We start from the raw sequence: 12,451 nt of genomic DNA, 5'->3' as shown, positions 1-12,451 counted from the left end.
GCAAGGGGGCACCACAGGGTCCTGTCTCCCTTCCTGTTCACTCTCTACACCTCAGACTTCAGGTTCCAGTCACAGTCCTGTCACCTGCAGAAGTGTTCGGACGACTCTGCCATCGTGGGCTGTATCAGCAGGGATCAGGAGGCCAAGCACACGAGTGTGGTGGACAGGTTCATGGAGTGCTGTGGACTAAACCACCTACAACTCAACGTCACAAAGACAAAGGAGCTGGTGGTCCAGTCAGCTTCAGTGGAGCAGAGGTGGACGTTGTGAAGGAGTACACGTACCTGGGCATCCACATCGACAATAAACTGGACTAAAAACACAGATGCTGTTTACAAGAAAGGTCAGAGCCGCCTGTATTTCCTCAGGAGACTCTGATCTTTCAGCGTCTGCAAAACCATGCTGCAGATGTTCTATCACTCGGTGGTGGCCAGTGTCATCGTCTACGCTGCAGTGTGCTGGGGCAGCAGGCTGAAGACACAGGACGCTAACAGACTCAGTAAGCTCATGAGGAAGGCGGGCTCTGTCCTGGGAGTGGAGCTAGAGTCTCTGGTGGAAGTGTCTGAGAGGAGGATGCTGAGGAAACTCCTCAGTATCAGGGACAACACGGCTCACCGCCTGCACGCCACACTGGAGTCCTACCAGAGCACCTTCAGCGGCAGACTGAGACCACCGAGGAGCAGCACAGAGCGCCACAGGAAGTCTGTTCTACCTGTGGCCATCAGACTGTATAACTCCTCCAAGTTCAGCAGGAGGAAGCATGGAGCATGATGGGACTCACCATGTGCATCTTCTGATATCATGTGCAATAACTTAGGTCAGTCATCCCTCCCTACAGACTGCAGCCTTCTTTTCATCCAGACGAAGTAGTCTGCCTTATGCCGGATTCTCTGTGTTAAAGCAACCAGACGCAGCCACAGCCTCTCAGCTGAAAACACACTGCGCCCCAATACGCTTTTAAGCGCTCCCAGCGATCGTCTCGTCTTTTCAGCTGGTCAAAAACACTTTGGTTGACACCCAGGCTAACAGATGTTAAAGGTAAAGCCACTGATAGTAACTGATACAGCAGTACCAGGTGTGTGTGTGTGTGTGTGTGTGTGTGTGTGTGTAGCAGCAGCAGTGACATCATCATCGTCATCAGGTACCTGTCCTTTAGTGGCCTTCTTGGCTCCGATGCTCCGGGCCTGGATCAGTCCTTCTCGCTTCTCATTCCTGAACAGTTTCACCAGACCGTTCCACTGCTTAATGTAGTCCTCCAGACGCTCCTTCAGGTGGACTGCACACACACACACACACACACACACACACATTAATATAATACTACATGTTACAGCATTACATTTGACTGCGTGGATCACCAGCAGAGCCACCTGTTAGACACCTTAGTAAAGTGAGTGTGTCTGTCATGATTAAGCAGGATCAACTCGTGTCTCCTCTTCCTTGAACAGGTCAGCTGACTCAGAGTGAAGATACATCTCATATATCCATAATCACACGTCAGTCTCCATCAGTTTAACAGCAGCAGGCACTACTCTGCTGGTTCAGTCAGACTATGCTTCACATACATTAGTAGCGCCCTCTGACCTTAGGGTTGAGACTACATGTTGTTCAGTCTTATACCCTCATATCTGTTTGTAGTGAACTCTGACCTTTGTTGCTGAAGTCGTCGATCATGACGATCTCGGCCAGGTATCTCCTGGGAGTCCTCTTGATCACGCTGTGGACTGTCCTCATCAAAGTAGACCAGCCTTCATTATGGAACACCATTATCACACTGGAGGTCAGCAGCCTGTCGTCATAGTGCCAGTACTTACACCTGGACAGGTGAGACACACAGCAGGTGAGGTAAGAAGGTTAGAAACCATCTGACTTGATGTAAATGTGCAGTACACTTATAAAGGGAGCCTCTTGTTACAGGTGAACAACAGGTCCATGTGTCTAATGAAGGGTTAAACTCTGAATATGAATAGTTTTATAAATGATTCATTATTTCATCTCAGGAACACTGTGAACATAAAACTGATTAAAGATCGGGTGGGCGATTTATTTTAGAAGCGTTTTTCCTTCATTCATTGAATGTATTATTTGTTTTGTTCACATCAGACAGAAATCAATAAATCAGACTCTTTCTGACAGACAAGAGGAAATCATGAGATGTCTGTGGCTGCACAGAGAAAGGTAGTTTAAAAAAGGGTCTGACACATTTCAATGTTTGTATCTGTTCTGAAAACATTATCTGTGCATATTTCATTCAAGTATTTGTCCAGTGGTTTAGAAAATATTACTGTTGTTTCTGATGTCATGGAGCTCACAGATCTTTGTTCGGTCAGTCTGCAGGCAGTGAGTCTGTGAGACGAACAGTTTCTGTGTTTAATGTAAAGTGAGTCAGGTGGAGCTGCTGCAAAGAACACTGAGAGGAGTCAATATTAACTCAAACAGCCTGCTGACTGACAGGTAGAGGAGACAGGACTGGATGTGTGCTGTAGTCAGAGGTCATGATCCAAACTATGAAAGGAAGTCTCAGGCTGTTGTAGACCTGTATTAGTCTGTAGTAGATCTGTATTAGTCTGTAGCAGATCTGTATTAGTCTGTAGACCGGTATTAGTCTGTAGTAGTAGATCTGTATTAGTCTGTAGTAAGAGACCTGTATTAGTCTGTAGTAGTAGATCTGTATGAGTCTGTAGACCGGTATTAGTCTGTAGTAGTAGATCTGTATAGTCTGTAGTAGTAGACCTGTATTGATCTGTATTAGTCTGTAGTAGTAGACCGGTATTAGTCTGTAGTAGACCTGTATTAGTCGGTAGTAGACCTGTATTAGTCGGTAGTAGTAGACCTGTATTAGTCTGTAGTAGACCTGTATTAGTCGGTAGTAGTAGACCTGTATTAGTCTGTAGTAGATCTGTATTAGTCTGTAGTAGTAGATCTGTATTAGTCTGTAGTAAGAGACCTGTATTAGTCTGTAGTAGTAGATCTGTATGAGTCTGTAGACCGGTATTAGTCTGTAGTAGTAGACCTGTATTAGTCTGTAGACCGGTATTAGTCCGTAGTAGTAGATCTGTATTAGTCTGTAGTAAGAGACCTGTATTAGTCTGTAGTACATCTGTATTAGTCTGTAGTAGTAGATCTGTATAGTCTGTAGTAGTAGACCTGTATTGATCTGTATTAGTCTGTAGTAGTAGACCGGTATTAGTCTGTAGTAGACCTGTATTAGTCGGTAGTAGACCTGTATTAGTCGGTAGTAGTAGACCTGTATTAGTCTGTAGTAGACCTGTATTAGTCGGTAGTAGTAGACCTGTATTAGTCTGTAGTAGATCTGTATTAGTTTGTAGTAGTAGACCTGTATTAGTCTGTAGTAGTAGACCTGTATTAGTCTGTAGTAGACCTGTATTAGTCTGTAGTAGATCTGTATTAGTCTGTAGTAGTAGACCTGTATTAGTCTGTAGTAGTAGATCTGTATGAGTCTGTAGACCGGTATTAGTCTGTAGTAGTAGATCTGTATAGTCTGTAGTAGTAGACCTGTATTGATCTGTATTAGTCTGTAGTAGTAGACCGGTATTAGTCTGTAGTAGACCTGTATTAGTCGGTAGTAGACCTGTATTAGTCGGTAGTAGTAGACCTGTATTAGTCTGTAGTAGACCTGTATTAGTCGGTAGTAGTAGACCTGTATTAGTCTGTAGTAGATCTGTATTAGTCTGTAGTAGTAGATCTGTATTAGTCTGTAGTAAGAGACCTGTATTAGTCTGTAGTAGTAGATCTGTATGAGTCTGTAGACCGGTATTAGTCTGTAGTAGTAGACCTGTATTAGTCTGTAGACCGGTATTAGTCCGTAGTAGTAGATCTGTATTAGTCTGTAGTAAGAGACCTGTATTAGTCTGTAGTACATCTGTATTAGTCTGTAGTAGTAGATCTGTATAGTCTGTAGTAGTAGACCTGTATTGATCTGTATTAGTCTGTAGTAGTAGACCGGTATTAGTCTGTAGTAGACCTGTATTAGTCGGTAGTAGACCTGTATTAGTCGGTAGTAGTAGACCTGTATTAGTCTGTAGTAGACCTGTATTAGTCGGTAGTAGTAGACCTGTATTAGTCTGTAGTAGATCTGTATTAGTCTGTAGTAGTAGACCTGTATTAGTCTGTAGTAGTAGACCTGTATTAGTCTGTAGTAGATCTGTATTAGTCTGTAGTAGTAGACCTGTATTAGTCTGTAGTAGTAGACCTGTATTAGTCTGTAGTAGACCTGTATTAGTCGGTAGTAGTAGACCTGTATTAGTCGGTAGTAGACCTGTATTAGTCTGTAGTAGATCTGTATTAGTCTGTAATAGTAGACCTGTATTAGTCCGTAGTAGTAGACCTGTATTAGTCTGTAGTAGATCTGTATTAATCTGTAGTAGTAGACCTGTATTAGTCTGTAGTAGACCTGTATTAGTCGCTAGTAGTAGACCTGTATTAGTCTGTAGTAGACCTGTATTAGTCGGTAGTAGTAGACCTGTATTAGTCTGTAGTAGATCTGTATTAGTCTGTAGTAGTAGACCTGTATTAGTCTGTAGTAGACCTGTATTAGTCTGTAGTAAGAGACCTGTATTAGTCTGTAGTAGTAGATCTGTATGAGTCTGTAGACCGGTATTAGTCTGTAGTAGTAGACCTGTATTAGTCTGTAGTAGACCTGTATTAGTCTGTAGTAGACCTGTATTAGTCCGTAGTAGTAGACCTGTATTAGTCTGTAGTACATCTGTATTAGTCTGTAGTAGTAGATCTGTATAGTCTGTAGTAGTAGACCTGTATTGATCTGTATTAGTCTGTAGTAGTAGACCGGTATTAGTCTGTAGTAGACCTGTATTAGTCGGTAGTAGACCTGTATTAGTCGGTAGTAGTAGACCTGTATTAGTCTGTAGTAGACCTGTATTAGTCGGTAGTAGTAGACCTGTATTAGTCTGTAGTAGATCTGTATTAGTCTGTAGTAGTAGACCTGTATTAGTCTGTAGTAGTAGACCTGTATTAGTCTGTAGTAGACCTGTATTAGTCTGTAGTAGATCTGTATTAGTCTGTAGTAGACCTGTATTAGTCGGTAGTAGTAGACCTGTATTAGTCTGTAGTAGACCTGTATTAGTCTGTAGTAGATCTGTATTAGTCTGTAATAGTAGACCTGTATTAGTCCGTAGTAGTAGACCTGTATTAGTCTGTAGTAGATCTGTATTAGTCTGTAGTAGTAGACCTGTATTAGTCTGTAGTAGTAGATCTGTATGAGTCTGTAGACCGGTATTAGTCTGTAGTAGTAGATCTGTATAGTCTGTAGTAGTAGACCTGTATTGATCTGTATTAGTCTGTAGTAGTAGACCGGTATTAGTCTGTAGTAGACCTGTATTAGTCGGTAGTAGACCTGTATTAGTCGGTAGTAGTAGACCTGTATTAGTCTGTAGTAGACCTGTATTAGTCGGTAGTAGTAGACCTGTATTAGTCTGTAGTAGATCTGTATTAGTCTGTAGTAGTAGATCTGTATTAGTCTGTAGTAAGAGACCTGTATTAGTCTGTAGTAGTAGATCTGTATGAGTCTGTAGACCGGTATTAGTCTGTAGTAGTAGACCTGTATTAGTCTGTAGACCGGTATTAGTCCGTAGTAGTAGATCTGTATTAGTCTGTAGTAAGAGACCTGTATTAGTCTGTAGTACATCTGTATTAGTCTGTAGTAGTAGATCTGTATAGTCTGTAGTAGTAGACCTGTATTGATCTGTATTAGTCTGTAGTAGTAGACCGGTATTAGTCTGTAGTAGACCTGTATTAGTCGGTAGTAGACCTGTATTAGTCGGTAGTAGTAGACCTGTATTAGTCTGTAGTAGACCTGTATTAGTCGGTAGTAGTAGACCTGTATTAGTCTGTAGTAGATCTGTATTAGTCTGTAGTAGTAGACCTGTATTAGTCTGTAGTAGTAGACCTGTATTAGTCTGTAGTAGATCTGTATTAGTCTGTAGTAGTAGACCTGTATTAGTCTGTAGTAGTAGACCTGTATTAGTCTGTAGTAGACCTGTATTAGTCGGTAGTAGTAGACCTGTATTAGTCGGTAGTAGACCTGTATTAGTCTGTAGTAGATCTGTATTAGTCTGTAATAGTAGACCTGTATTAGTCCGTAGTAGTAGACCTGTATTAGTCTGTAGTAGATCTGTATTAATCTGTAGTAGTAGACCTGTATTAGTCTGTAGTAGACCTGTATTAGTCGCTAGTAGTAGACCTGTATTAGTCTGTAGTAGACCTGTATTAGTCGGTAGTAGTAGACCTGTATTAGTCTGTAGTAGATCTGTATTAGTCTGTAGTAGTAGACCTGTATTAGTCTGTAGTAGACCTGTATTAGTCTGTAGTAAGAGACCTGTATTAGTCTGTAGTAGTAGATCTGTATGAGTCTGTAGACCGGTATTAGTCTGTAGTAGTAGACCTGTATTAGTCTGTAGTAGACCTGTATTAGTCTGTAGTAGACCTGTATTAGTCCGTAGTAGTAGACCTGTATTAGTCTGTAGTACATCTGTATTAGTCTGTAGTAGTAGATCTGTATAGTCTGTAGTAGTAGACCTGTATTGATCTGTATTAGTCTGTAGTAGTAGACCGGTATTAGTCTGTAGTAGACCTGTATTAGTCGGTAGTAGACCTGTATTAGTCGGTAGTAGTAGACCTGTATTAGTCTGTAGTAGACCTGTATTAGTCGGTAGTAGTAGACCTGTATTAGTCTGTAGTAGATCTGTATTAGTCTGTAGTAGTAGACCTGTATTAGTCTGTAGTAGTAGACCTGTATTAGTCTGTAGTAGACCTGTATTAGTCTGTAGTAGATCTGTATTAGTCTGTAGTAGACCTGTATTAGTCGGTAGTAGTAGACCTGTATTAGTCTGTAGTAGACCTGTATTAGTCTGTAGTAGATCTGTATTAGTCTGTAATAGTAGACCTGTATTAGTCCGTAGTAGTAGACCTGTATTAGTCTGTAGTAGATCTGTATTAATCTGTAGTAGTAGACCTGTATTAGTCCGTAGTAGATCTGTATTAATCTGTAATAGTAGACCTGTATTAGTCCGTAGTAGTAGACCTGTATTAGTCTGTAGTAGACCTGTATTAGTCTGTAGTAGATCTGTATTAATCTGTAATAGTAGACCTGTATTAGTCCGTAGTAGTAGACCTGTATTAGTATGTAGTAGACCTGTATTAGTCTGTAGTAGATCTGTATTAATCTGTAATAGTAGACCTGTATTAGTCCGTAGTAGTAGACCTGTATTAGTCTGTAGTAGATCTGTATTAATCTGTAATAGTAGACCTGTATTAGTCCGTAGTAGTAGACCTGTATTAGTCTGTAGTAGACCTGTATTAGTCGGTAGTAGACCTGTATTAGTCTGTAGTAGTAGACCTGTATTAGTCTGTAGTAGACCTGTATCAGTCTGTAGTAGACCTGTATTAGTCTGTAGTAGTAGACCTGTATTAGTCAGTGGTAGACCTGTATTAGTCTGTAGTAGACCTGTATCTACTACTACAGTCTGTAGTAGACCTGTATTAGTCTGAAGTAGTAGACCTGTATTAGTCGGTAGTAGACCTGTATTAGTCGGTAGTAGACCTGTATTAGTCTGTAGTAGTAGACCTGTATTAGTCTGAAGTAGTAGACCTGTATTAGTCGGTAGTAGACCTGTATTAGTCTGTAGTAGTAGACCTGTATTAGTCTGAAGTAGACCTGTATTAGTCTGTAGTAGACCTGTATTAGTCTGTAGTAGTAGACCTGTATTAGTCGGTAGTAGACCTGTATTAGTCTGTAGTAGACCTGTATTAGTCTGTAGTAGTAGACCTGTATTAGTCGGTAGTAGACCTGTATTAGTCTGTAGTAGACCTGTATCTACTACTACAGTCTGTAGTAGACCTGTATTAGTCTGAAGTAGTAGACCTGTATTAGTCGGTAGTAGACCTGTATTAGTCTGTAGTAGTAGACCTGTATTAGTCTGTATTAGACCTGTATTAGTCTGTAGTAGTAGACCTGTATTAGTCTGTAGTAGTAGACCTGTATTAGTCGGTAGTAGATCTGTATTAGTCTGTAGTAGTAGACCTGTATTAGTCTGTAGTAGACCTGTATCAGTCTGTAGTAGACCTGTATTAGTCTGTAGTAGTAGACCTGTATTAGTCAGTGGTAGACCTGTATTAGTCTGTAGTAGACCTGTATCTACTACTACAGTCTGTAGTAGACCTGTATTAGTCTGAAGTAGTAGACCTGTATTAGTCGGTAGTAGACCTGTATTAGTCTGTAGTAGTAGACCTGTATTAGTCTGAAGTAGTAGACCTGTATTAGTCGGTAGTAGACCTGTATTAGTCTGTAGTAGTAGACCTGTATTAGTCTGAAGTAGTAGACCTGTATTAGTCGGTAGTAGACCTGTATTAGTCTGTAGTAGACCTGTATCTACTACTACAGTCGGTAGTAGACCTGTATTAGTCGGTAGTAGACCTGTATTAGTCTGAAGTAGTAGACCTGTATTAGTCTGAAGTAGTAGACCTGTATTAGTCTGTAGTAGTAGACCTGTATTAGGATCCTAGGTACAGTATATATTAATTCCAATTAATAATTTATTTATTTTCACTTTTTATTCATATTTTCTAATTGATCATTATAACATTTTATTTACTAACCAATCAGCTCCAAACAAATCCCAATATTTTGGTGCCCCCCCCCCCCCCCCAGTAATCTTCCACTCATTTTCTCCACTCTGCCCCTCAGCAGGGTTAGGGTAAACCAAGACCCTTCTTTTTCACTTATAGATGTAAAAACTGTGTTCAACCATTTGATTAAGTGAATATCTTCTTTCTCTTTTGGTTATTAGCCCCTGACCCCATTGTGGTGCACTGTAATTATTCATTCTGATTCTTTATTTTTATTCATAAATATTAAATAAGTCTGACTCACTCTTCATGGCGAATGTCACTGATGCTTCTGTCCAGAGAGATCATGTCACTGGCCACCATGTTGAAGCCAAACTCTTTGATGGAGGCTTGAATGGCATCTTTGTACTCTGGACCCAGGACCAAGGGTTTGGCCCCCTCTCCTGGACCACCAGGGACCCCCGGAGGCTCCGGTTCTTTAGGCTCAAAGTTTCCCAGGATGCCTTTCTTCAGGACGGGGCTGGTGTAGGCGTGACTGTGGGGTTTAAAGGTCACGTACTGCTGCTGGATCACCTGCTGATCCGGCTTCTGAGGGTTGTTGGGCCCTAATGGAGGAAAAACCAGGAAGCAAACGATGACCCCCCAGAAACTGCTCTGTGTGTTTAAACACAGTTAAACTCATTGACACACACCAGGACGTGTCGAAGGTCAGGTCCTTTTGTTTATGGGATGTTAAAGATGGCGTCTCACCATGTTTGAGTCTGATGGAGCTGAGGTCGACCTCCACCCCCTCCACATGAGGCAAGGGCACCACAGGCTTAAACTGGTCTGCAGGGTCTACTCTAGGCAGGGCAGCGTCCTCCTGTAAGACAAAACAGAGGGTTTGCGCTTCATTACGATGACATCACAGAGGGATTGGACATCAGTAACACGACATTTGACAGGAACCAAAGGGAAACAAAGATGCAGGAGGTGGTGAGTGAGGTTTAGGTTATTGTTCTTGCAGCTTTTTAAGGCTCATTTTGTTCAGTATTTGATTCAGAGCTCTGTATGTTTGAGTCTGATACAATCTCACTTAACCTCCATTTGTGGCCAAGATATCAGACTCACACCTCACCCTACCTGTCCAGCCAGCTGACTGTACTGCTACAACATTTAATCCCTTGGTTAAATGAATAGAAATTACCAACAATTGATTGATCCTTTCAGTAATTTCTAAGCAGAAATGTCAAACATTTTCTGCTTTCAGTGTCTTAAATGTGATGACTTTCTGCTTTCCTTACAGTAAATAAAGTGTCTCTGGATTTTGGGCTGTTGATTTGACAGAAGACATTTAAAGATGTCACTTTGAGCTCTGAGAAACTGTGATCAGCTTTTTAAAATAATCAATATCCAAAATGATTCTTAGTTGCATTCATATAAAACGTGTGAACTGAGCAGAGATTTATAAAGTATCAGTGGGCTGCTGTGGGTACCAGTGAAATGAGCATTAGCAGCATGATGGACGATTCATTCTACACCTGGTTTTGTTTGTTCTTGTGCCACATACAAAGATGTACCTGCACCAGCACACAGGTGCACCAAGCACTTTCCTGCCAATGGCTTTACACAGATGTTCATGAGGAGATTATGTGACAGATACAATAACTTGGGTATCAGCGTTATGAGTACCAATCCTATTCAGGTGCAATAAATAACAAACTTTTTGCCTGAGTCGTCTTCAGAGATTATTTATATGAACATTGAATGTCAGTTTGTCCTCGGTCCACACGCCCAGATATTTACGCCCTGTGACTCTCTCAAGCTTTAGTCTGTTCCTTGTAACTATCATGACATCATTTTGGTCTAAAGCATCAGTTTAGTTTTGTCACTGGGTCAGGTCACTCTGTGAAGTGCTGCACTTCATATCAGACAGACTTTTCTTGTAGATGACTCATCTGGTGTTTCTTATTGCCTTCCTGTCAACTCTCTGCAGTCCAGTGCCTGTTCAGCTCACACTGCGCTCGTACAGTGTGCATGACAACAGATGGAAGAGTATTATTAATGCAAAGTCAACATAGTGACACTGTCATTCTTTAGTGTCAAACAGGACCACGTCACGTATGAACACACACGTCTTCAGAAATAAAGTAGTCCTTCTTACTGTTAATGTGTTTGAATTCATACTAAAAAGTGGTGTTTTTTGTAGGATCACGTTTTTTACGATTACATTGGGAGCAGTTACCTGTAATGAGGTTAAGACTATATAAATATTCACCCTATGGGATAATATTGGGTCAATAATTTGGAAATCCGTTTTAAACAGTCTGTAGTTGATGTTACAATAAAGTTGTGTCACTTTAGTTTGACAGGTGTCTATCAGTGAAACACTCACCTGAACTCGTGACACCTGGTAACCCCAGTCAGTTCCACCTTGGTGTGACAGCAGCACGGTGACGCATACGTACATTCGTACAAATGTGTCCGTTATTAGCTACATACATATCAGATCAGCTAACTAGCATCAGCAGCTAGCTAGGAGTAAATCTCCATGACAACCAGTGTAGAGGTTATTTGTTAAAGCTAACTAGCTAGCTAAATATGAATGAATTCCCTGTTAAAGACTGTCCTGTCATTATCAGTTATTACACGCACACCTGCAGTGCGTTTAGCATATTATCTATATGTATAAACACATAGTGACCTGTTGCTTAGCGCTACATGCTAGCACAGATAACAGTTAACCCTCTGTTGGTTAGCTGGTAAGCTGTAGTTAACTCACCTGTTTTCCAGAAGGGTTTTCCTCGCTGGGTTTGGGGGACAGAGAGGACCAGAGAACCTTCAGTAGCACAAACATCCAGACGACCAGCAGAGTCCGCAGGATGAAGCCCACCTTCAGCCTCATACTGAAGCTGCTAACAGAATAAGCTGAACTAGGTTAGCTGCACCTGCTGGCAGGGGCTAACCAGGTGGAAGCTAACTGAGCTAACAGCCAGCTGTGTGTTGCTGAGAGTTTGAACAGAGTCTGTTAAGCTAACACTGACCCACAGATTCACACTGATCCTGGTCATGATCCTGGTCCCTGGTTCCTGTCCAATCACAGATGTGGATCCAGCAGGTTTTTCTGGGTGTGTGTGTATGCAAACAGTTGATTGTCCTAGTTCTCGAGACTCCACCTGTTAATGAGTAGGGCTGTGGATCATTATCGTCACAGGCTGTGGGTTACATTTGTGTGCAGGGACATCATGTGCAATTGTTATTTATTCTGCAATAAACCATATCACCATGGTACACACCGTGTGTTTCTGAAAATTTAACCATCCACAACAAGTGAAAGGTGTACATAGTGTATATATTTATTATTATTTTATAATTAATATATTTGTATTTTATTGTCTTTTTGTCCTGCCTCTTTTCCATCACTTTTTTACCCTGTCCTCTATTTTGACCTGGTGTACAAGTGATCTTCACCCAACGGGGGATCAATAAAATCTATCTTATCTTAACTTAGATCTACCTTAGTCAGTTAAACTTGATGTCTGTTCCTCCTCAGACATAGAAAAACATTAACCCTCCTGTTATCCTCAGATTTACTAACATAGTTTATCTTCAATTAGACTGCAGCAATTTAAACATCCAGAAAATTATGTTTCAGGTACTTTGTTGTTTGTTAATGTAACGCATTAAGTCTGATTTAGAGTCGTAACATTTGTGAGATGTTGAGTGACTGAGACAATCTATGTCAAGTGTGTGTGTGTGTGTGTGTGTGTGTGTGTGTGTGTGTGTGTGTGTGTGTGTGTGTGTGTGTGTGTAAGGCCTTGGTGACGAGGCTGGCAGCAGAGGGGAAGAAACTGTTCCTGTGTCGGCA

At 41.2% G+C, this 12,451-nt stretch overlaps 1 protein-coding gene across 2 annotated transcripts in view; it reads right to left on the bottom strand.

Moving 5' to 3' along the window:
* LOC138604881 (N-acetylgalactosaminyltransferase 7-like) overlaps positions 1-11,488 on the bottom strand; it is a 30,194-nt gene extending 18,706 nt beyond the window's left edge. Inside the window, exons 1-6 of one of the 2 annotated variants that reach the window (XM_069676912.1) lie at positions 11,366-11,488; positions 10,748-10,769; positions 9,355-9,441; positions 8,909-9,209; positions 1,650-1,816; positions 1,146-1,276 (exon numbers count right to left, since the gene is read on the bottom strand). In XM_069676912.1, the coding sequence (XP_069533013.1) occupies positions 1,146-1,276; positions 1,650-1,816; positions 8,909-9,209; positions 9,355-9,441; positions 10,748-10,769; positions 11,366-11,488 (831 nt within the window). Of the gene's footprint in view, positions 1-1,145; positions 1,277-1,649; positions 1,817-8,908; positions 9,210-9,354; positions 9,467-10,747; positions 10,770-11,365 lie in introns of both variants that reach the window. The other variant, XM_069676911.1, reaches the window with a different exon arrangement.
* Positions 11,489-12,451: the final 963 nt, after the last annotated feature.

The sequence above is a fragment of the Semicossyphus pulcher genome, unplaced genomic scaffold, assembly GCF_022749685.1.
Source record: "Semicossyphus pulcher isolate SPU_LCO1_2020_fin unplaced genomic scaffold, fSemPul1.0.p SCAF_27, whole genome shotgun sequence".
Classification (NCBI taxonomy): Eukaryota; Metazoa; Chordata; class Actinopteri; order Labriformes; family Labridae; genus Semicossyphus; species Semicossyphus pulcher.
This window is presented reverse-complemented; position numbering and strand designations above follow the sequence as displayed.